Here is a 23,223-nt window from a genome sequence, read left to right on the forward strand (position 1 = left end):
GGTCAGCTGGCACAGAGCTGACTGACAAGAGGTAACGGCCTCAAGTTGCGCCAGGGAAGGTTTAGACTGGATATTAGGAAGCATTTCTTTATTTCTTTACAGAATGGGTTGTTAGGCGTTGGAATGGGCTGCCCAGGGGGGTGGTGGAGTCCCCATCCCTGGAGGTGTTTAAGAGTAGGGTCGACATAGCGCTGAGGGATATGGTGTAGTTGGGAACTGTCAGTGTTAGGTTAATGGTTGGACTGGATGATCTTCAAGGTCTTTTCCAACCTAGACAATTCTGTGATTCTGTGACTGAGGGGAGAGGAGGACTTCAGACCAACCACAGTTTCCAGGTTATGGCTGGGTGTTGGCATTAACAACAGAAGGTCAGTAGACTCCCTAAGTCACAACTTAACTTATAAAGATTTACCTTACATCATCACAGGAATAAATAAAAGATTTATTTGATGTAGAGGGTGGGTAGCGGACAGATATTAATGGAAAGAACATAGCTTCTAATTTTAACAACAGAAGTTATTAGGCACAAAGCACAAACAAATAGTGAACTGCAGAGGATAAAACTACTCAATGTAGCAGAAGGTTTGTTAGTCTTAATGCTTGAAGCATTTGGTGGTATTAAATGTGCTTATACCAGTTCTGTATAATCACAGAAATAGAATATCAAGTTTAATTATAGATGTTAGATGAAAATAATAAATATTGGTGACTCAGTTCTAGAGTTCCCTACCACATATACTGGGTTTGTTTTGACAAGGGTAATGTACATATAAAAATATCTGTGTGTATATATATAGAGAGAGAGTCACAGAATCACCTAGGTTGGAAAGGACCTTGAAGATCATCTAGTCCAACCGTTAACCTAGCACTGAGAGTTCCCAACTACACCATATCCTCAAGCGCTATGTCAACCCGACTCTTAAACACCTCCAGGGATGGGGACTCCACCACCTCCCTGGGCAGCCCATTACAACACGTAACAACCTGTTCTGTAAAGAAACGCTTCCTAATATCTGATCTAAACCTTCCCTGGCACAACTTGAGGCCATTCCCTCTTGTCCTATCACTTGCTACTTCGTTAAAGAGACTCATCCCCAGCTCTCTGCAACCTCCTTTCAGGGACTTGTAGAGGGCGATGAGGTCTCCCCTCAGCCTCCTCTTCTCCAGACTAAACAACCCCAGTTCCCTCAGCTGCTCCTCGTACGACATGTGCTCCAGACCCTTCACCAGCTTCGTTGCCCTTCTCTGGACACGCTCAAGTAATTCAATGTCCTTTTTGTAGTGAGGGGCCCAAAACTGAACACAGGAATCGAGGTGCAGCCTCACCAGTGCCGAGTATAGGGGTAAGATCCCTTCCCTGTCCCTGCTGGCCATGCTATTTCTGATACAAGCCAGGATGCCATTGGCCTTCTTGGCCACCTGGGCACACTGCTGGCTCATGTTCAGCCGGCTGTCAATCAACACCCCCAGGTCCCTCTCTGACTGGCAGCTCTCCAGCCACTCCTCCCCAAGCCTGTAGCGCTGCTGGGGGTTGTTGTGGCCCAAGTGCAGCACCCGGCATTTGGCCTTATTGAAACTCTAAAAATATATGTGTATTTGTATTATACTTTCTTAACTAGGATGAAATGGTAGATCAGTAGATCAGAGCTTCTTCTGACTATTTATGAAAAGAATAGTAAACAGCCTAGGTTTCTTCACAGTATAGAATGGAAAGCTTTTAAAATAGCAAGAAAAGTTTATTTCCCACCACCAGGTCTATGCTTTTTTTTTTTTTCTTTTGTTTTTGTTATCTGAATCAACAAATACAGGTGGAAAAAGCATTGGAAGAGTAAAGACTAGAAGAAATATATTGTATATGACAGTAGTCACCAGTCTTTCCCAGATGATCTGCTGGGCTAAATTTTTCTTTTCCAAATTAGAATGTAGCACTGCAAGAGGTTCTTTGCAACAGCCAGGATATCCTGTCACTTGAAACATCAGGATGTCATTGATTCATATATGTCTGTGGATCAAAAGATGTATATGTTCTACCTAGCAGAGGAAGGTTAGGAAGCTGAGAGCAGAGCCTGTAGTTATTCATTAGCATTTGTATGTTCAGGGAAGCATTCAAAATTCTCTCCATCTCACTAGAAACAGTGAGAAAACTGAATGCCACAAGCAGTATCATTTCTCTGTAAGGGACAGCAATGACACTAAAAGGGTCACTATTAATGCATTTAAAATCCGTGCCTGTGCTCCCTCCAACACCTGTGAGACAGACTGATGGCTCCTGGCTTAGGAGAACCAAAGGTCTGAAGTCAGGGCAGTACTCAGCATTAAGTGCTTGAAACTACTGAAAACATGGTATCTCTTCACTGCCATATATTTTTAAACAGCAGACGTAACTCCTCACTTTCAGAAAAGCCTTGTGAAAAGCCATTCAGAGAGAAGATGTTACCTTAGCAATAGTTAGAATTTGCCTAGCCAGCAGACGAGCTCCACTTGCACGTCCTGCCTCCCACAGCCACAGCAAACTGCCCAGGCAGCTGTTCTCTAGCTGCTCTCTTCTCCCATTCATCAGTAGAGAGCTCCCTAACTCCAAAAGAACAAGGATTGCCCCACTGAAAGTGTGGATCAACAGGAAGAGTTCTCTACACTATGACTCTCTTCCAGCAAAATCTCACAGCACTTAGTGGTGACAATTTTGTTTAACAGAAGATCAATAAATCCTTCAAGAAAGTCTTTCAACACTGAGATTTTTCCAGAGAATTTCACACTAAAAATGTATTTATCTTTCTAAAGTATTTTTATCTACTATTATTATTTGCACCATAAAACAATCTGGTTTAATAGTTTAGCTTAAAAACTTAAGCAAAAGACCTCAAAGACGTGTCACTGGGCTGGAAAAGAGTTGGAAATAATGGCATAATTGGCATACTGTTGCTGAAAAATCACAAGCCAAGGCTGGGCAGAGAAGAATCTCATGAAGCTGCAGAAGACTTCTGGCTAGTCTGTTTCTCCCGTTATATCCAAACCAATCTCAGTAAAGGCTAACTTTGTTTTACAGCAATGTCCTGCACATAATATTGTGTAGCTATCTATGTAGTTTTCACATGCTAAAACAGTCAAATTTGAAGCTGGACTTAAAATAATGACTTTTTCCTACTTCTCAGAAAGGATCATTTGATTAGCTTTTGTTCTTTGACTTCAAGCTCTATGTAGTAGATGACAGTGCCTAAGATGTGGTATTGCCCCTAAAGAGTTCACAGGCTTTATAGCTTGGACAAAGATTTATCTAAACCTAACCCCAAAAGGCATAAAAACAATCTTCATAACATAATGTGAAAACAATCCAGGAGGAAGCAGAGGATAGTTTCAGAAAGGTGTGAAGGACACTCGGCTAATGGTGATTTTGTGATTATATTGCATCTCTGTTTTAACACAGTGGCTAAGGACAGTTTTCATCACTCAGCAAGGGAGGCAGAACAATATCAAAAGGAAACAATAATTACTGGAAGGATTAACTCACTTTGCATTTTTAGATCTTAAATAAGGAACAGCAGGTGTTCCCTTATCACTGTAAAAGTAGGAAAAAGAAGGAAAATATTTTTTGTCCATTGCAGTCTATTGCCTCATAGTATATTTATCTTACTTAATACAGCAGCCTTTCTTACACAGAACAGTGTTAGTAATACAATGACAAAGCCAGTGCTCTATTTCATTTACTATTGAATCAAGCTAACAATGATAGGGGAGAAAAGCACATCAGCTGTAGAACTTACCTAAAGGTTTCCAAACTTCAAAGAACTGGAATTAAAATATTTAAAAAAAAGAAAAAATGAGATAAAATGAGAGAGAAGGTAGAAATAAATTCAAAAGCAAGAAAATATTGCCAGATTGAAGTAGGAGGCTAAAAAGAACAGATTTAATTCATATTTCATTTTGAATCAGATAAACAAACTGTAGGGTGGATTTGATGAATATATCCAAAAGCAAGATTTTCAAACTAGAAAAAGGTAGAAAAGGATTAATGAAACATATAATGCAGACTTTATATTATTATATGATATGAAGAAAATATTTATGGGATATAAAATTTGAGAAATAAATTTCAAATTCATCAACTGTGTTTAGTTATCATTCAGGCTTTAAAAACCTGTATAATAGGCTGCCACCAACTCCAGTAATGCTAAGAAGGGTTCCTTCAATTTAAAATGAAAATGCTTTTGTCTTAATTATGGAATGAATGAAAGTAACTTATGTGTCTATATTGCACTTAATAACTATGTCAGAAAACAGGGTACAACATTTCTAAGAATGAAAGGATTATAGAATTTGATACTCTTGTGTCAAGACCTGTGACAGAGATCATAAAAAAGAGGTGTAGGAGAAAAACTGATTATAGCTAGAAAGAATTTTCCACTGGTCATAGCAGAAACTAATCATATGCAAAACTGAAAGAAGAACCCTAATGGACTGAATACAAGTGAAATAAACTGAAATCATAGAATCATTTAGGTTGGAAAAGACGTTTAACATCATCAAGTCCAACTGTAAAGCTAACATTGCCAAGTCCAGCACTAAACCATGTCCCTAAGGGCCAAATCCCCAGTAAGCTTTCCTTGGTTGCATACAGCTAGGCTTCCTGACAGACAAAGAATGCCAAATTGGAAAATACTGAAAGTTGACCTCAGCTTCTAGGACTGAGACAGTGATTTCAGAATAGACATCAGATTTTTACAAACATTTTTTAAGGAGTTCAAATTTCCAGTGGTTAAAAACAAAACTGTCCAATTGCCTCACAAATCCTAGCCTGTCCATTCAGACTGTTTCTTTTACATATGAAAATACACAAGTTGGAAATTAAGGAAGATAAAGATGAGGTCAAACTGATCAGGTGAGGGGTCATTACAGTGTAAACAAGTCTTCTGTTACTGGGGTGGAAAATAACTTATCTGGGAACAAAAGGCAGAAAGTCCTCATTTCTGTGATACCAAAGTACACCTGTATTCTTAGAGTTCCTTGTTACTGGACACTTCAGGTGAATGCTGACTGCTTGAGGGAATAGGCCAATATATAGCACTATGATTTTCCTGAGGACAGCCTGAAAACAGTCACATGCTGCACTTTTTTATATTTGTCAGATTCTGGTAAGTGAGGAATCTGAAAGGGAAAGCCTGGTAGTACTCACCAGTGAAGCAACAGATGCCTTCGTTCTGTCTTCTCCAGAAATCTGTGTTTTGTAAAGGTACAGTACTAGTATCTACCAAAAAATCCCCTATGCATAGAAGAAGTACAATGAAAGCCCATCTACTACATTAGAAAAATAGTTAGAACTTGAGGTGTGCTGTATAATGTTGAACTGTATACATATAATGCATCATTTATATAGTATAATATTCATTTCTAAGAGTTTAAAATTAAGTCAAAGGATGTTCCATGAAATACTGTATTAAGAGGATTAGTTCTAGGTCCTGATAAATGCATTAACATTCAACCTTCTCTTGTACTGAGAAGGTGTAGGCATCTTGGGCTCCAGTATTGCTCATCTGCAGATACTGTGTGATATGAACAGGCATCTCTGTAAAGGGAGTAGTTTCCTGGGATCAAATGCAGACAAATAAAAGCCAGTGTTACTCTTCAAAACATGTACTGTAATATATTAGAGACTGAACCCCAGTATCTAGACTGGGTAAACCAGAGAGTAGACCAGCTTTGTACTTTAGAGAGTAAACCAGCTTTGTTCTTCTTTAACTGAAGGAGAAAAAAATCAAGATATTTGCCTGTTCTGTTTCTGCCAACACCCTGTATTTGTTATTCATGCCAAATTGTGATTGAGTCCAAGGAAACTCAGAATATGATTTAGTTAAAACGATGTTTACTGCTAGCACAAATTTTTGATCTTCACAGAATAATAATATTTTACTTTTTCCTGTTGTATGGAAGCTTACATATACACATATATACAGTGTTCACAATACAACAGCAAATTCGGCAACATCTCAACACAGGCTTACATTAGGCTAGTGTAGTTTAAGGTAATCAATTTAACTAGTTCATGAAATTAAGCAGAACTGTGCTCAAGAGACATCAGGTCCCCTGATGTGTACACTGGTTACTACTGCTGCTCTTCGCTCGCCAGAAAGTCCTTGCCTCGTCTGCTAAATTTAGTGGATAAGTCCCCTACTTTTTGTCCCTTCTCCTCACATGTTTTACCATGATAGGATAATGTGGAACTCCACTACCAGGAACTTGAAGTTGTCCTTTTCTTTTGAATATCCTTTCAGAAATTTTTACTTTGTGTTGATAGATCTCAGTAGCAACCTTTTCTCTCCCACACCTTCCCCAACATCTCAGCATTAGCTCACTTCAGCTAAGTTGAAATACCGTGAAACCTCCAAAATGAATCTTTTCCTCTTTACCACCCTTCAGTCCTTGGTCCCAGGTGTCACTGACCACTAGGTTTTGTATCAGGGAGGTTTCTTCTTCTGCCTTCCCAGCCTTGTTGTTTAATGAGTAAACTAGAAAAAAGTAAGTGTCTTGTGCTTGACCAACAAAACCCTGCCTTCCTCGTTCTTATGCCCATATTCTGAAGAGACTCTACAAAGACAGTCCTAGTAGGATAGGACCTACTTTCTTTGAGTATCTATTAGCAAGATCATAATTCCTTACTATTTTTTCTTCCAAAGATTTTCTCAGTCATCTTCTAATTCACTCAGGTACAACATCTGATTCCAGCCTGAACTTCCTCCATTCACCAGACAGCATGTTACTCAAGGTTCATAAAAAACTTCATTCCCACATTACTGCTGGCTTTGTAACCCACATTCACACATCCGCATCAAGGAATTCTTTCACTTTGATGCCAGATGCTACCAATGACGCAGTGAATGTCACACTGCAGCCTGATGGGAGGAGATAGACCTGTTCCCTGTTGTTCTATGGGAAAGTGTCAGAGGGGAATGAATGCAACCAGCCTCATGATCTCCCTGGCAGAAGTGAAAGGCTGGTCTTTTGAACTCTACTAGAAGTGAAGTCAATATTGAGGAGTAGAGTCAGTTTAATATCTCTGTACATTTAAACACCATTTGTCCATAGGAAAACCAAGCATATACTTTTCAGTGTGCTGCTTCTCCCACCGTTTGGCTTCTCCAGTCCTGAAGAACCCAGGTGTCTGAAAGACTACTCTTTTGGCACAGAAACCCACAGCAGCACAGCTGAAGGAGCAGAGCCTTTCCTTTTCACTGCAAGAAACAACTGTGGGCAGGGGTGGGAGACAATTTATGAGTTTGTAAAGGAGTGATTGCAGAAGCAATGTTGTTGAGATTTACACAATAATCTTGTTTTTTGACAGTTTATTTCACATTCAGAGTTTTCCATGATCTTGGATAGGAGTGTCTAAGCTTATCTTGCTTGATGCTTCATTAGCTTTGAATTATTTATACTTAGTTATCCAAAAAGTCCATCTTGACATCCAGGCACACAACATAACACACATAGCAACGTAGGTAAAATGTTACCTCTCCTGAGTGCTTACAATTCCTAAATAACAAACCACCAAGAAATTCCTTAACACTCTTAGAGGTAGGTGTCATGTCAACCGCTTGTGTAAATACTGTAAGGCTACAAAAGCAGCATCAAAGACTTACATGATGCCTTTGTTTACGACAGAGGTTCTGACAAGGATGTTTCCACCAAAGTAGAAAATTAAATCTTGAAATTGTAGAAAATATGTTTAGGAAGAATCTTGAAAATTCATCTGGTCCATCTCTAAGCCATTGCTGGCAGAGATTTTGTTGAATCTGGATGATGGTAAAGTAAAATAAAATTGGTAAATACTTTAGCTGTCCCTTGAAAGAGTCTTGGTTCTAATCCTGACAGTGTGAAGCAAATCAGATATTGCACAACATTTTTAGGACAGTCAAATGGGGGAACAGAGATGCAGCTCATTTAAGTGAGCAAGAAGCTAAGATGGAAGCGCCAGATTCATCCTGCTTTTCTTTAGAGTTTCCTGGTGAAAAGAGAAATCTCTGATCTAGTATTAAACTTCACTAAATTATCATTTAGTGTCTGAAGAGGTCTACATCATTTGTGTACATTGTACCAAAGCTTTAAGAAGCTTTTAAGACTGACTTTTAAGAAGTTAGGAAGATAATGGCTGATGGTGGTTGCAATGCCATGATATTCCTTCTGAACCTTCTTTGGCACAGATCATGCTAAGTCTTGACAACAGTTCGGCAGTTTGCCTGGAATTACCATATTGTTCTTCTGTGCTATTCTTTCTGTCTCTATTCTCCTACTGTCTCGTACCATGCTGTAACTGCATGCTCGACACTGATTACTATTTTGTTCTGTGTTTGTACAGACACTAGCATTAGGGTTTCTGAAATCTATTGCACTACACATAGTGATGACTTCATGTCTAAAGTTAAATAAATGGAAAATAAAATTGTATATAATTCAACATGGTCATAAAAGAAAAAATAAAAAATCCAATGGTCTGGATCTTATTTATCTAAAACCTTGATATCCAGCATAAAATAATGCCTTCAACAGCTGTTTTATCCACTTTTTGATACAGAACTGTCTTAGAGCATTTTTAAGTCACAATGTGGTATTCCTACCCAATCCAGTTCTAAAAGGGAATAGGAACACTCATCTTTGCAAAGGAAAAAGTAAAATGTTACATAACCCACCATAGAAATTGCATGAACAAACCAAAAATCCAGCAGAAATATTAATCCCACCCTATATTTGTTACTTTTACTGACAAAATGTATTTAGATTCTAAACCCTCTATTTAACTGTTCTGCAGGGCTATGTTTTATGAAACAGTTTGAAAAGAATATGTTATTAGCCTCGTGATTCAAGCTCTTCGCAGTTGTTGTATGACTGCCTCAATCCATTACAGCTTTGTGGTGGCACGCTGATGAGCACTATCATACCTCTGGTGATAACTGGACGCTGCATACTCTGTTTTGACTTATTTTAACATTTAACCATTGCCTTACATTATTTGCAAGTGAAACTCTTATGTGTCATTTTTCCCTATGTCACTTTTATAGTTCTTCAGCTTCCACTGCACTTCATAAAAACTCATCATTTTGTTCTGAATTTAGCTACCTGAATCCATATTAATTGCAGGCCTTTTTGTTAGAATCTGCATCTATTTTTTGTTCTTTTAGTACAAGATGGTCTTTTCAGCAGCTGGTAATTTAATAATGACATTTTCTGCAACTCACCAACAACTTGAAATCCTTCATTTAAGCTGATGGCTTTTCTAAAGAAGAGAGGTAGGAAATTACATCTCAGAATTAAACTCCAGAGGATGGATACTGTATTCTGTAGTACATAAGATTTCCATTGAGCTCTGTAGATATGACACCACAGCAGAATGAACCTTATGACTCAGGCAACGCAGTGGGATTTCAGCATAGTAGATTGAGTAGATCCATGAGCACTACAGTGAATCAGGGACTGGCCATGTAGAAATCAGCCAAGGCGTGTTGCTATGCCTCATTTCCTTCATACAAGACTACAGGCACAGCATGTCACACTGACCTCCGCAAAGGAGTGTTCAAGCTCTATAGCTTCAGAATGCTCTGTGAAAGGCTCTTGGAAATATGTATTTGCACTAAATGTAAAGTCATGTACTATAAAAATAAAACCAAGCTCTTAAAAAGTTCAGTGAACTTGTTTCTAAAATTAACTGTAGCAGAACTGACTTTTTAAGCCCCATATAATCAAATACAACTGTCACATCACTTCACAGGACCAAATTCTAGCCTCTAACACTTTTGTTTCTTATCCTTTCCTCTGTATCGTCTACCACCACAATACAGGCAAATATGTTATTGCTATTTGGTAGCAGTAATATCTCTCCTGAGTCAGCTCCTTTCTAAATGACTCTTTTCTACTATTTCACATTCACCTGTTAAATATCATTGAACTTTTAACAAAGTACAGTAAAGCAAATCCAGCAAGAAAGATACTCTTTATAGTCACCAGGCTATTGGTAACATACTTGTTACTTATGATATTTACCAAGGATTTGCAAATAACATTTACCAATGGTGAATATTCCTCTTGCCTTTCTATTATCATTCTTGTGAATTTATTTCTGTTTCTGAAGAGCTGAACATCTGGAAAGATGTACTGCTTTGCACTCCTGTTACTAGTACTGGATACACATATTCAGGAGAGGATAGTTGTTATGAGAATAGGAAATATTTGAGGTAAAGAGAGTCAACGTTCCTTTGCTTCAGCAGTATTAACCAAAATGAAACTGTTTTCCTTTTACCTGAGCGCTGAACTGACTACACAATTGGTGTAGTATCTAGCTTGAAAACACTTTCTAAAGGTCTGAAAAAATGATACAGTTCTAACCTATTAAAATATCTAGCTTTGATTAGGATGCTGCTACACCAGACCTAGTTGTCTGTCCAACCTATATGGTAATAAAAATCAATAAATGAAACATACTTTTCCACTGAGCTTCTTTAGCCAGTGTATGAGCTCTAGGCAAACAAAAGACTGTTCACCGGATTTTCCAGCTCCTGTTTTAACCTAGGCTAAGAGGAAAAAATGAGCTAAATGCAGCATGGGTTTAACAGAAGTTGTTTGCGCAAGAGTAACCAGATAGTTTTCCTTGAGGAGAAACTTATTTTGTAGATGGTAGGGTTGGCTTAGACTTCATTGTTCTCAATTTCAGTGGAGTGACATATAAGAAAGTATAAGCAAAGCTGAACAAGGTGACAATTAGCTGGCAAAATGCAAGGTGGCTAACACAGGAAAAAAATGTTGGTTTGGAATTGGAATTATGAGGCTGATGAGGGTTAACAGCAAAGGAGATGAAGTCTGGAAATAATCCAGCTGCATACTTACACAAAATATTCAGTGGACTTGATAACTGCCATGGAGCTGAGGAGAGTGGTGATAATACAACACATTGGTAATGTAATGGAGGATCAGAGCATCACAAGGAAATGAGTGGGTGATCCTCTTTGAGAACACAAATAACAGAAATGGACCAAAATTCAGTCATGCAAAATGCAAGGTCATGCACATAGGAACACCAAAAATTTCTGCCGTAGATTGGAGCTCATCAGTGGAAATTACTGAACAGGGCACTGGTGGGCTAACTGATCACAGAGCAACTGAACTATCTACATATGTCCATGAAAAGGGCATACGTAGTAATAGGTTGTACCAGGAAAGTTATTTCCAGTAGAAATCGGAAAGTATTTTTTCCAGCACAAGGTCCTGGTGAATACTCACCTGCAATTCTGTGTATAATTTGGGTTATCTGTGTGCAACCAAGACAAGTTCAAATGCGTGAAGATGAGGGGCACAGGGGATGAAAAAACAGTGGAAATAAGAGAAAACTAGAATAGGGTTTTTTACAAAACAAAGAGTGAGAGAGGACATTTTTGCTGTCTATCAGTGCACTGGAGTAATCATGGAGGGTGGAGAGCTGTTTAAGCTAACAAAAAAGTTGAAATAAACATAAATCTTATAAATAGGTTAAGAATCATTTAATCAGGAAAACAGATGTTTCTAAGCATTCAAAGAGTGAAGTTCTGGAAGATCCTTCTAACAAAAATAGGACATTGAGAACAAATATAGCTAGTTTTAAAATGGTATGTATTATGGCCTTTAAAAAGATCAGTGTATGATAATGATGTGTTATGCTGTCTGTGATAACTGGGGATTTACAGCATGCAGTCCAGCCTTCTGGCTGGATCATGTTTTATTATCCTAAGCATAGTGGAGAGCCTACATACAACCTATAGGTTTTAGATCTACCCAGTGGACTAACACCTACTCCTATTAGACAAAAGGCATGAGTGGTATCTCTAGAGCAGATACTCTATAGGCTTGTCAGGCAGTACCTGGATGCTCTTCACGTACTATTTCCACAGTGGTATCCTGAGTCAGTAACTTTTTCTATGATTTACAAAGTGACAATAAATGGTTTTAAACCTCTTCTTTCAAAATTCATGTTTTATTCTACATCCAGCATTAACACATATGAACATAAAATGACAATACTTTTTTCAGCTCATTTTTCTCGTTTTAAGAGGCAGCTGTGGCTGTACACACAATACACTAAATAGCTTTGTTTCTACTATGCCTACATATTCATACACAACTCATTTATTCCAGTTCTTTTTGAATTGATAAGCACTGTCATTCTTCAGCAAAATTATACCATCTCAAGAAACAAATCTACTTTCTCTTGCTATACTTTCTCTTTTTTTTTTTTTTTTTTAAATTTCATATTGAGTCCAATATTGTGGAAGACAGTGACTCTCGTAGCTTCTAGTGGGAATATGAAATACAGCTTGATTTTAGAGTAAACCTTGTAAGATACATTTTCAAAATGGACATTATTTTCCTATATTATTTAGGTACTTGGGAAAATGCCATCCTGAATAATAATTTGTAAATAGGATAGGAAACAAGATATTGTTTCAAAAGAAATGGACTCTTCTGAACTAGATGGCTGTGCTAAGCATAAAATCTTAAGAGGGAAAAAAAGAGATGATTTTAGGAACATTCATAATGGGAAAAATAAAAACAAAACAAGACAAAAAAAAACCCAGGGAAAGAATAAATAATGACCTAATAGAAATCTATTAATACTTTATGAGCTTTTTTCATTAGGTATTAATAATGGCTGCATTACTGAAATGTTTTTCTGAGAGAAAAAGCACGAAGTGGTATGAGGTCTTCTCTGCAGCAATTTACAATTGAACTTTGTTCATTTTGTTCAAAAACTGACCACAGCCTCGTCTCATGGAAAAATAAAAGTGATAACAATTCATAGGAACTGCTAACTCAAGAGAGCCCAATGAAAAGTCTTACAAAGGCAAAGGCATGACTATTTTTTTACCTTAGGGTGTCTAGACAGGATTAACACCATGCTTTCATTCTTGGGTATTTCTTTGTGAGTTACCTCAAAGTTTAAAAGACTAATTGCTCATGATCAAGATTTCACCTCGGGGGGAGGTGTGGGAGGTTCTTTCTCTCTCATTTGTTTACATAGTATGACCTATGGTAGATGACTGAAATTTTATATCAGTATAAGAAAATCACAGCTATTGCATCACAATACATGAATAGTAAATAGTCTGTCCCATTCACTACACAAACAATGGAGTCTTGTAAACCAAACCTCATCAAATACCTCTTCAAGCTTTGTCAAGGAATAGGGAATGATAATTGTATCTTAAATGCAAGTATTCACCCTTTGAAAACACTTTACATGTATTTAATATATTCCCTCCCTATTGGTAAAATTATACAAATATCTCAGCGTGTCCTGAATACGTAGGGAAGAGCATACATGTTTTTGATTTGTTGTGAACCTCAGAAAGCCCAAACAATGTGATAGTCGATTGAGGCACAATCACCTCCTAATAAAATATATTGGGAACTCCTGGGAAAGGAATATACTCAAAATTAAGCACTTGTCATCCAGATAGGCAACAACATCTACCCCCTGAGTAACATTAAAAACATTTCTAGTGATAATATACAAATATCTGCATCCTAAGAGTGCTATGTTCTCTTTGCTTCAAAAGCCAAAATGACTGTAATTGAAATGTATTCACATAATTCCAGTTAAATATGGTCTACATATGAAAATGACATGGAAGTGCATAAATAGTGAAGAAACACCATATTTTATGCAAACTTTTCCATTGCCTTCCAAAAACTTTACAAGATACACTTTCTTATGATGTATTCTCTAGGCAGGGAGAGAAATCTCAGAGCAATAGAGCAAGCTAAAAAAAGTTTCAGAAAGTAAAGATGATGGAAGAAGTATACCGACGGAGAGACGTCACCATTTAAAATGGGCAGGTGGGCAAAGAGTCAGCTATAAATGAAGACAAAAAAGGGGGCATCCATCTCCAAAACGATGCCCGCTCATAAACGCCTGTATGAAGTTACCTGCCATGTGCTCCAAGCCCAAGCGACGGCGTGAGAGACTTTGGACGAGCTCGGCTAAAAGCGGATACCCGCGCGATGGGCGCGATCGGCTGAACAAAGGTGCGCTTTCCCTCCGCCCTCCGCGGGCGGCTCAGCCGCAGCAGACAGCCCGCGGGAGGCTCCGCGCCCGACTGCTCCGCGGGGGGGGCCCGGGGACACCTGCCCGGGGCGGAGGCTGCCTCCCGCCGCCCCGAGGGGCGACACGACGGCGACAGCGGGGCGCGCGGCCGCGGTACCGCGGACAGCTCCGCACTCACCGTCCTCGTTCTCGTCGAAGACGGGCGCCCTGTGGGAGTGGCTGCCCCCCATCTTAGTCCGCGGGCGGCTCCGCATCCCCCGCCGCCAGCATCCCGCGGGCCGCGCCGGCAGGCACCCCGGCGCCGGGGCAGCTGCCCGCCCGCTGCCGCCTCCCCGGCCCCGGCCCGGCCCGGCCCGGGGCGCCTCCGCAGGGCTAGCAGTCACCCTGCGACATGAAAGCGATCCCTCTGCCCCTGGCAGAGATCGCTGCTGGCTGGCGCGCACCGACTTGGCCCGTCTCTCATCGCGGAGGGGCAGGGGAGGGAGGGAGTTAGGGGAGGAGGGAGGGAGAGAGGGAGGGAGGAGGCGGAGGTCCTGCTGCTGGTGGCTCTTGGTAAGCGGTAAAAGCTGGATCTACCTGGATCCTCGCGGATCCTCCCTCCGCTTTTCCTCCTCCCAGACCTCCGCTGGGGAGCGCAGAGCCCCCGCTCCTGCCTGCCCCGGCAGCGGCGCCGGCACCCGCGCCCGGCGCTGCCCGCCCCTCGGCGGCGCTGCCTGATGGCGGGGACAGAGCTGCTTCTGCCGCCCGGAGGGGCTGGCCGGCCCCGGCGGAGCTGGCCGGTGCCCGGCGGCTGAGGGCTCCCGGGGCCCGGGGCGGGTGAGAGGCGGGGCGGGTAAGTGCTGCCGTGGGACGAGATGGGGTCTTTTTGTTGCCTCCTGACTGGGGGTTCACCCCCGGCAGCGCGGAGGGACGCGGCCAGTTGACCGAACTTCACTGAGTTGAAAAGGGGAAAAGGAAGAAAAAGAGAGAAATTCCCCCGTTTTCCTTCCCGCTGGGCACCCCCGAGAGCGGGCAGACAGGCCCCGGGGCGGTGGCGCGCGGGGCGGGGCGGGGCGGGGCGGGGCGGGGCGGGGCGGGGCGGGGGGCCCGGCCCGGCCCCACAGCGCCACCTGCCGGCGGGACAGGGATGTCCCCCGGGTGGAGGGGAGGGGGCGGCTGAGGGATTGTCTTTATGGATGGGCAGAAGATAGAGATATATGTGTGTGTGTTTATATATATATATATCAACGTGTGTGTCTGAAATGACTCCACTGTAAAAGTGCATTAGGGAAAACTACCAGACACGTTAAGGTATAACATGAATCACCTGCTGTATAGCCAGTAGTGAGGCCTTTCTGGAGTTGATATTTAGACACAGAAATAGCTGTCTCACTCCCTTCCGAAAATGCTACCGTTAGCAGCTTTTGAGGAGAAGTAAAAACAATTACTTGTGAAACTTCCTCTAAAGGGAAACAGGTTAAAAAAGAATGTATCTACATTGTTATTGTACCCAAGACAAAGTCTCTGCAGTTCCTGTAGGGGAAACCTGCAGAAGAAAAATCAAATGGAATTTGCGTTTTTGGCTTCTTCACTGTTAGAAGGGGAGAAGAGGGAGAAGGAATAGGAGCCTGAAGGTGGGGTACATGTATTTTCATATCTACAGGCAGAAAGACTCTAATATCTTGTCATATCTACCACCTTCTTTCAGTATAGTTGTTTAGAAAAGCCAAAGAACAAATTCTACATAAAGTGGGAGAACTTTCAGTCTCTTTGCTTATGATTTTTACCTGCCTTAGTTATTCGCATCACCTGGCTTTGAGCCCAATATAATCCTGCTACAACCTTTCAGGGAAAGGTTGATTAGATTCGAATGCAGTGGGTAAGACCCTGTGCTGTGTGGCCAAGAGCTCAGAGCTTGCAGCACCTACAAACCCAGAGAGCTGATAATTTCAGGCAGTGATATTTTTTCCATAAGTATACATGGACAGATTGTATCACACACTGATATCCCTTACTTAAATTATTTGGTTTGCCACTATTTACATGTGAAAGCATTTGCAAAATAGGGAAGTCTTGAAAATGTTTACCCATGATTATTCATTTAAAATGTAGTCTGAAAAGCATCACTTGCTCATTATTATTCTTTTATTACTTACTCATTCAAAGATTCAGTCATCCAGTCAAAAGCAGAAACAATATCATGATACTGAGGTTATGTTCCTTCAGTCAAAAGACAGCAGTAGCATATAGAAATCATTGCCTTTCAGTTCTCTTTTGGATTAACTGGCCAACATGGTGCTTTGTGTTAATTAATTTCCTTTTGCATTAGTAAAGTAGGACTCCACTTACAGTTTAACACATTTCAGCTGATAAGAGTTACCTTCTACCTGAGCTAAGGGCTTACATCATGTTAATGTAATTGCTTCAATTCATATGAAATTATTTTAAAGTGACCTTCCAAATAATGGGAAGAACTAGTTTGCCAGTAAACCCCCAGGCTGATCATTTTATACACAAGAAGCACATCCACAGAATACGGACATGGGATGAGCAGGAGCAGTTTGGGATTCCTTTGCATGCAGAAAATACAAATTCATAAAAAATTACTCAAAACTGTCTCCAAGAGTTACTCTATTTCTTTTTTAGTCTGACTCCCTCCATATAGACCAAAAGTCTAATGAGGCTTCTGAGATATCTTTCATGATTTTATATGACAAGGCCCACCATGAACCAAAACAGTTCTAAAAATTTACAGAGCAATGAGTTGTGTCTCTTCATTAATTAGTCAGTCCTACTAGACTGACATGACTTTTTGAATCCTATATGGATTATCACAGCTTTGCAATTCATTTGTCCTTGGTGAAAACTCCCGACTTATGTTTAAACATCAGCATAGCTAGGAGGTTAAGACAAACAGCATGCTGTGTTAATGTGAGATGTGAAAAATTATCATATATTAATAAAGTATTGATGAGCCTTTCATTTGTGATTTATTACTTGATAACATTATGTTCCTCTATAACTCTTGCACTTGAATAGTGACAGACATTCACAGTCATTTTCTATATAAATACACCTAAAAATGATAGTTTGACAAGAATTTTGGGGTTTGCTGTTCTGAAAGCAATACAGTGTATTCATTGCTACAGTGCCTTTGCCCCGAGCAAAGATTTGTCTGTACCGTACTCAACAGCTTCCTGGGAGCATCAGCATTTCTATAGCTAACTCAAATGTTTTCATAATGATGTCCAATGGAACAGAGGGCATCAAGACTAGGTGTGTGCTCAAGGCCCAGCAAAGACTCGAGGAAACCAATGGCAGTTTTCCAGTACCTTTGATATCAGTAGTATGAAGCCTTGAGTATATTGGCCGCTTATTCACGTGGTCCTGGGCTTCCCTTTGTCCTTTGCAACCTTGAAAACATGCTAAACTCTGAACAGACACATAACTTCAGTATCTTCTTTTTTTTAAATGCTACCCAGAACAACCTGAATTCCACTGCATCTGCTCCAAATTTAGCAACAACTCTTCACGAACAATTACTCATGTGTTTTTCCAATTGCTCTTGTAAATCAGAAATAAGTCTGAAATTCTATATCATAACATCATGCATATCAATGAATCTCTCTGAAGCCTGAACATTTTCAGAACAATTAAACACTTACTCTTCTGGGACAGAGATTTCTAAGCTACAAGCAGTCAGAGTTTGTAAGTCTTGAGAGATCAGAACCAAATCCAACTTCTCATGCTTATCTGTTCTCCTAAAAGATGACCAGGTTTTACTTGAGATAAACAAAGTTCTAACCTTAAAAACACATTTTATTTTTAGCAGGTAAATGCTCCATAGCCTGTGCAGAAAACACAGTTGGGAAAAAAGGCAGTCTAATAGAGCTTTTTTCCCCCCTGTAAATGAGAAGCTGCAATCAGCATGAACATCACTTTAAGATATTGTTTTACATTTTTATTTAAGGCATATGTTGTCTGGCTTAGATTAATAGAGATTTTTTTCAGATCTACATTCAGAGTTAGCAGTAAAGAAAATCAAACATGATTACACTCCTTTGCATTATAAAACTTCCCTTAGGGAATTCAGTACTTTAAAGCCAGTAATTCTGTGATTACAGCTTTTGTATTAAGACGCTTCTGATGAGACTTACAGGGTGACCTTACAGTTCTTGATTTCAAAGCATACCCTGTTGATATGCTATATTTGTAAATTGCAGAGTGTTTACAATGCCTTTTTTTGTGTTTGAATACTATCCCAGAGTTAACAAACAAGATATTAACATAATATCTCTTATCTTTATGATTATGACTACTTTAAAATGAAAGATGATGGGTTAAAAATAGTCCCCTCCTTGGAAATGGATAGGGCCCACACACAGAGGTGGTTACTTCTGCTTGATTCTTTCCTGAGAAGAATCACATTCGCTGCTGTGTGTTCTTCCTGCCATTGCAGAGACAAGGGTAGGACACACTGTTCATCAAAAGGCAGTGGAATTTTTAAAGGGAGTATCAGTGAGAGAGAAACACCAGCCTTACTGTTTTACCAACTCACCAAGAAGTGCTCACTGATGGTGTGGTCAGATTCGTTCTCAGGAGAAAGTTCAAGCAGAGTAAGGAGTTAGAAACCTACAGTTGGAGTCAAGTTCTCAGTTCAATCATGAGAATGGGCTCTGTGGTTTAAACCAACTCCTTCCAGTGAGGCAGTTGGACTAGATGGTTGTTGTAGGTCTCTTCCAACTGAAATATTCTATTCTATTCTATTCTATTCTATTCTATTCTATTCTATTCTATTCTATTCTATTCTATTCTATTCTATTCTATTCTATTCTATTCTATTCTATTCTATTCTTTCACTTTGCACTGGACCACAGTAAGCTTACTATGGCTATTTACCATATGTCAGCTGAAGCAGCAGTAAATCTGCTCAAACTCTTTCCAAACCACATTGCCCCCCCCAACCCCCCTCAGATCAGTAAGATGTGATAAAAGGCAGAAGATGCTGAAATCCGAAAAAACTTTTATCTTTCCATAGTTCACTCTTGATGCATGCCCTCTGCCCTTTTTTATTCGTATTTTGGGGAATTTATGCACTGGGAGTGCTCAATAACGAAACCAGAAAGAGGCAAGAACCTGAACCACACACTAATGGTGCACTCTTCAGGCCTAAGTACTTGCTGTTCCCAATAAAGGTCAAAGCCTGTGCAAATTATCTGACTCCTATTTCATCCCTGGGATGAATTTGGAGAAAACTGTTTCTCCTAAGGTTCTGTCAAGATAATGTTAAAAACCTGAAGTTTTATTGAGGTTTACAGTGAGCAGCAGTGAGTCTAATTGGCATCATCTGGCATACTCATGCAAGTGACAAGGTGCAAGAATTGGTCCAAGCATAGATCAAAGTTTCCTTTACTTTGCCAGCGTTATGACCCTGCTGGAAGGCAGTGGTTTAGTTTGGCTTCCCACCCTGCTCTCCCAGCTGCTCCTTCCCCAGCAGTCCTACCTCCAGTCCTCAAGGCACATATTTAAAGCATAATGCAGTTTTGAACTAATGCCAGTATGGGTCATCCAGGCATGGATTTGCATGAGGATGAAAGGGGCTCTAGCCTTCCCATAGGTAAAGTTAATGGAGTATCGAATAGACCTAGAGACAAGTTGTGCAGAATCAAATCTCATGGTTAGATTGTGTGTGTCTTTTCCCATCCTCCATTTTACAGGGAGGCCAAGAACATTCAATAAGGTTTATAAAAGGCTGCCAGCCAGCTGCTTTTCTTCCATTGCACCTGGTGAACACAGCACAGCTATGGCCATTTACTCGAAGACCTGCTGTATCCTCAGCCTTGTTTCAGGAGAGGAAGAAAGTGTTTGATCCCAGATAAGCTTACATTGAATACATTGGGGTCCGAAGTACAATAGCTTTGGGACCTGGTTTCTAGCTATGTTCTAGTCTTAGATATTATATATAACTTTATATATATATATATAACTTTATCTGTACAATACTGTGATATCAGCCAAGTAATCAAAACAGATTAAATTGCCTCTATGCACACCAAACACCATTCCAGAGAGCAATGGCTCTAGAAACAGTCCCCAACCTACTGTGCATATTCAAGGAGTGAAAAGAGACTGAAGTCACTGGAATCTGAGATCAGGAATGATTACAACTCCAGAATGGCTGGCCCCAGTTTGCACATATTACTACTGAGTCATGTTTTTTCAGTTGGCTTCAGCCACAGCCTCATCAGGTCCATTATGCCTATCTTGTGATTTGACACTGTTAAACTAAATCTTAGACTCATAAACTCTAAGCAATTTTCACTGCAGTATGTAGCAGAAATCACTTCAAAATAGAAAGCATTTTGTTCCTTTGTAGCTTTTACCTGTTTCTGTGGAATTCAACATAGCATGCATTATGTATTTCCCTCAGCACAGAAATAACATGGAAAACGTGTGAAAGTTTTTTCTAAGTTCCTTCCTTAGTATGACTGAAGTTTTGAAGTCCATGGTATGAGTAAACAAAACTCAATAGTCACAGCTGGAATTTGAGAAAACTGGTGTCAGCCCTCTGCAAGATTACGAGTCTGTCCTGTTATGGTCAATGGCAATACTTTGGTATGAAACAGCTGTGATGGGAGCAGAGTCAAGCCATTAGCAATGTGAGACAAAAAAAGAAAGACAAAAGATTGGTATTTACTGCATGCAGGTACATTGAAAGGAAGTATGGACAAAATATCTTCTGCCTGTACAGGTTTTTGTCACAGCCTTTGGTTTTATATTTGGGATGCTGGAAAGCAATCTTCCTAAACCGGTCAAGGGCATTGAAACACATATATGACAAAAGACTTTGGAGACCTTGTTTCATCAGTTTACTGCAACATCATGTGCTTGAGCATGGCGATGTTCATCTTGGGCATGAAACTGAGACCAGGGATTCCCATGTTCCACTCCTGCTGCTCATGGTCTGTGACCACTGCACATTTCTTCATCTTTCTGTAAGGTATTTTCATGTACAAAGTATATTTTTCAGAGCAGAGTTCTTGCAACTTAAGAAAGGGGCAAATGAAAACATCTCAGGTAGCTTTCCTTTCTTTAGAGAGACAAACTGGTTCCAGCACCAGGACTGTAGGAGTGAATGTTGATGGAGAAGAACACAGCCAAGAAAGAGCAGGCAAAGATATATAGCCCCAGAATGTCTCCTGAGCAGCTGTGTTGGCTTTTTTTTCCAGCACAACTTCTGCAAGGGCCTGCCAGTAACCCAACATACCTCTTGCCCCTCCCCACAATAAATACTCCAAAGGAGGTCAGACTAGATCTGTGCTTCCTCGAGGAGCCTGCTCTGGATGCTCTGCTGCTCTGAGGTGCAGCCATTACCTTGCAGCGTAACAGCCCAGCCATTCTCTGTCACAGCCTGTATGGGCCCTGTGTGGTTTACGTTCCCTTCAATCTTATCTGTTTAATAAGCTTTACTGTGTAATGATTTTTTTTCTTCCCCTCTTCATGTAATACAGCTGTATCTGGAGCACTGGGGATTCTCCATTAATAGCTTGTCCTATTGCGTTTTGTCACGTGCTTTCTTGTGACTAGTAATTTATCAGTAGTATTGACTGATGTAAAATTATAGACTTCCCAATCTTTCCTAGCCTGCAGAGTGTTTTTCAAGAACTCATAAAGTAGCTCAAGTGATGAAGAGCCCTACTTTGCAGAATAGTTAAGAGGCTGCTCTTTTAGGGCTATTACATTTGGGCTATTAAGGCAAAACACTAAAAGGGCTGCCAGGGTGACCTACAGCTCTCTTCTTTTTCTTCTCAGGAGTATAGATATACTTTCTCTTTCTGGTTTTTTATTTGGACATAAAACACCGAAACTGCTCAAGACATGTATTCTCATCTCAGAGATAAGAAAATATAAGCTCATGGTTTGAAAACTGAAATTATCTGCTGAAGGTCACAGGATAAACCCATGCAAGTTGAGCTTTGTACAAGGAACTGTGATGATTTTGTACACAGGTAGCTGAACAATGAAAGAAAGAAAAATCATTTGTACACAAAAGTGGTACCTGAAGGAACTGTTATCAAAATTAATTGGATCTGTAAAATAAGGAAAGCAATTATTTGCTGAATATCCCATTCAAGCTGTTTGCTAAAATCTGTCGGAGTAAAACCTTGAGAGATGTGCTCATAAATTATCAAAGTCTGCAGCAAAAGGGGCAAAATTTATATTCAAAATCACACAACCAATAGACAGAATTTGAAGGTTGCCATGTGTCTGCTGAACAAATTGGATGAGAATCCAAACTTTTGTAAGTGTTCTTGAAATAGTAATTTTACAATTTTTCCACTACCTTAATTGCTTAGAGGGTAGAAAATAATCACTCTATGATAATTTTCAGAAAAAAAGCTACAAGAATAAGACTGCAGCCCAAGGAAAGATGTCTAATAGCTACATATTTTCCTCTGGTTTGTTTGTTTTGCTGTTCTTCAGATTTAATCACCTCTCTTTGCCCTTACCTCATAAAGAGATTTCTTTCACATACATTTAATATATGCATACTAGAGCATAATCAGTGCAATAGGATGGTAGAACAGAGAAAGTAGGAGGAATAGGTTTAAATGTGCTTGATAAATGAGGCCTAATGGTGCTTGAGAACCATATGGCTTTGGAAAGTTAAAGATGTGTACTTGCACTTTGTGAATAATAGCAGGAGTTATGTATGTGGCACCTTGTAATTTACCTTTGGTCACAGATAAGCATGGGAAGGCATTTTGCTGCTCATTGGTATTGCATTTACTGGAATCATAGGCAATTAATACAAGAGCCCAGTTATCTGTCAGAACCTTCTTATACGGCCAAAGTTGTCACTAATCTCTATAAAAAGTATTTTCATGAACCAATTAATTTCCTTTACCCCCAGATCATGCATTAGTTCAAGGAAAAAATTAGACTGATAAAGCTTTCCATTAAGGTATGTTTATCTTTTCAGCTCTATGATTTCCCTTGAGTGAAACTACTGCAAAGATGTCCTGAACAGACATGTCCCCTAGGACTGTGACCAGATGCTTTTTTTTTTCCCTGACACTGACTACATCTATACTACTGGTGTGATTTGACACAACAGTACACTTCTAAAGCAAATCTCACAGTTGAGTCAATTTATTGTGCTTTGCTTTGCATCATGGAGCAGTCTCAGA

At 40.0% G+C, this 23,223-nt stretch overlaps 2 protein-coding genes across 2 annotated transcripts in view; one reads left to right on the plus strand and one right to left on the minus strand.

The window, feature by feature from the left end:
- STK32B (serine/threonine kinase 32B) overlaps positions 1–14,358 on the minus strand; it is a 183,298-nt gene extending 168,940 nt beyond the window's left edge. Inside the window, exon 1 of the mRNA XM_074865036.1 lies at positions 14,232–14,358. Within this exon, the coding sequence (XP_074721137.1) occupies positions 14,232–14,307 (76 nt within the window). The 5' untranslated portion in view covers positions 14,308–14,358. The remainder of the gene's footprint in view (positions 1–14,231) is intronic.
- A 467-nt stretch (positions 14,359–14,825) lies between these two features.
- CYTL1 (cytokine like 1) overlaps positions 14,826–23,223 on the plus strand; it is a 30,186-nt gene continuing 21,788 nt past the window's right edge. The window contains exon 1 of the mRNA XM_074865039.1: positions 14,826–14,885. The gene's annotated coding sequence lies outside the window, so the exon portion shown is untranslated. The remainder of the gene's footprint in view (positions 14,886–23,223) is intronic.

The sequence above is a fragment of the Strix uralensis genome, chromosome 4, assembly GCF_047716275.1.
Source record: "Strix uralensis isolate ZFMK-TIS-50842 chromosome 4, bStrUra1, whole genome shotgun sequence".
NCBI classification, from domain to species: Eukaryota; Metazoa; Chordata; class Aves; order Strigiformes; family Strigidae; genus Strix; species Strix uralensis.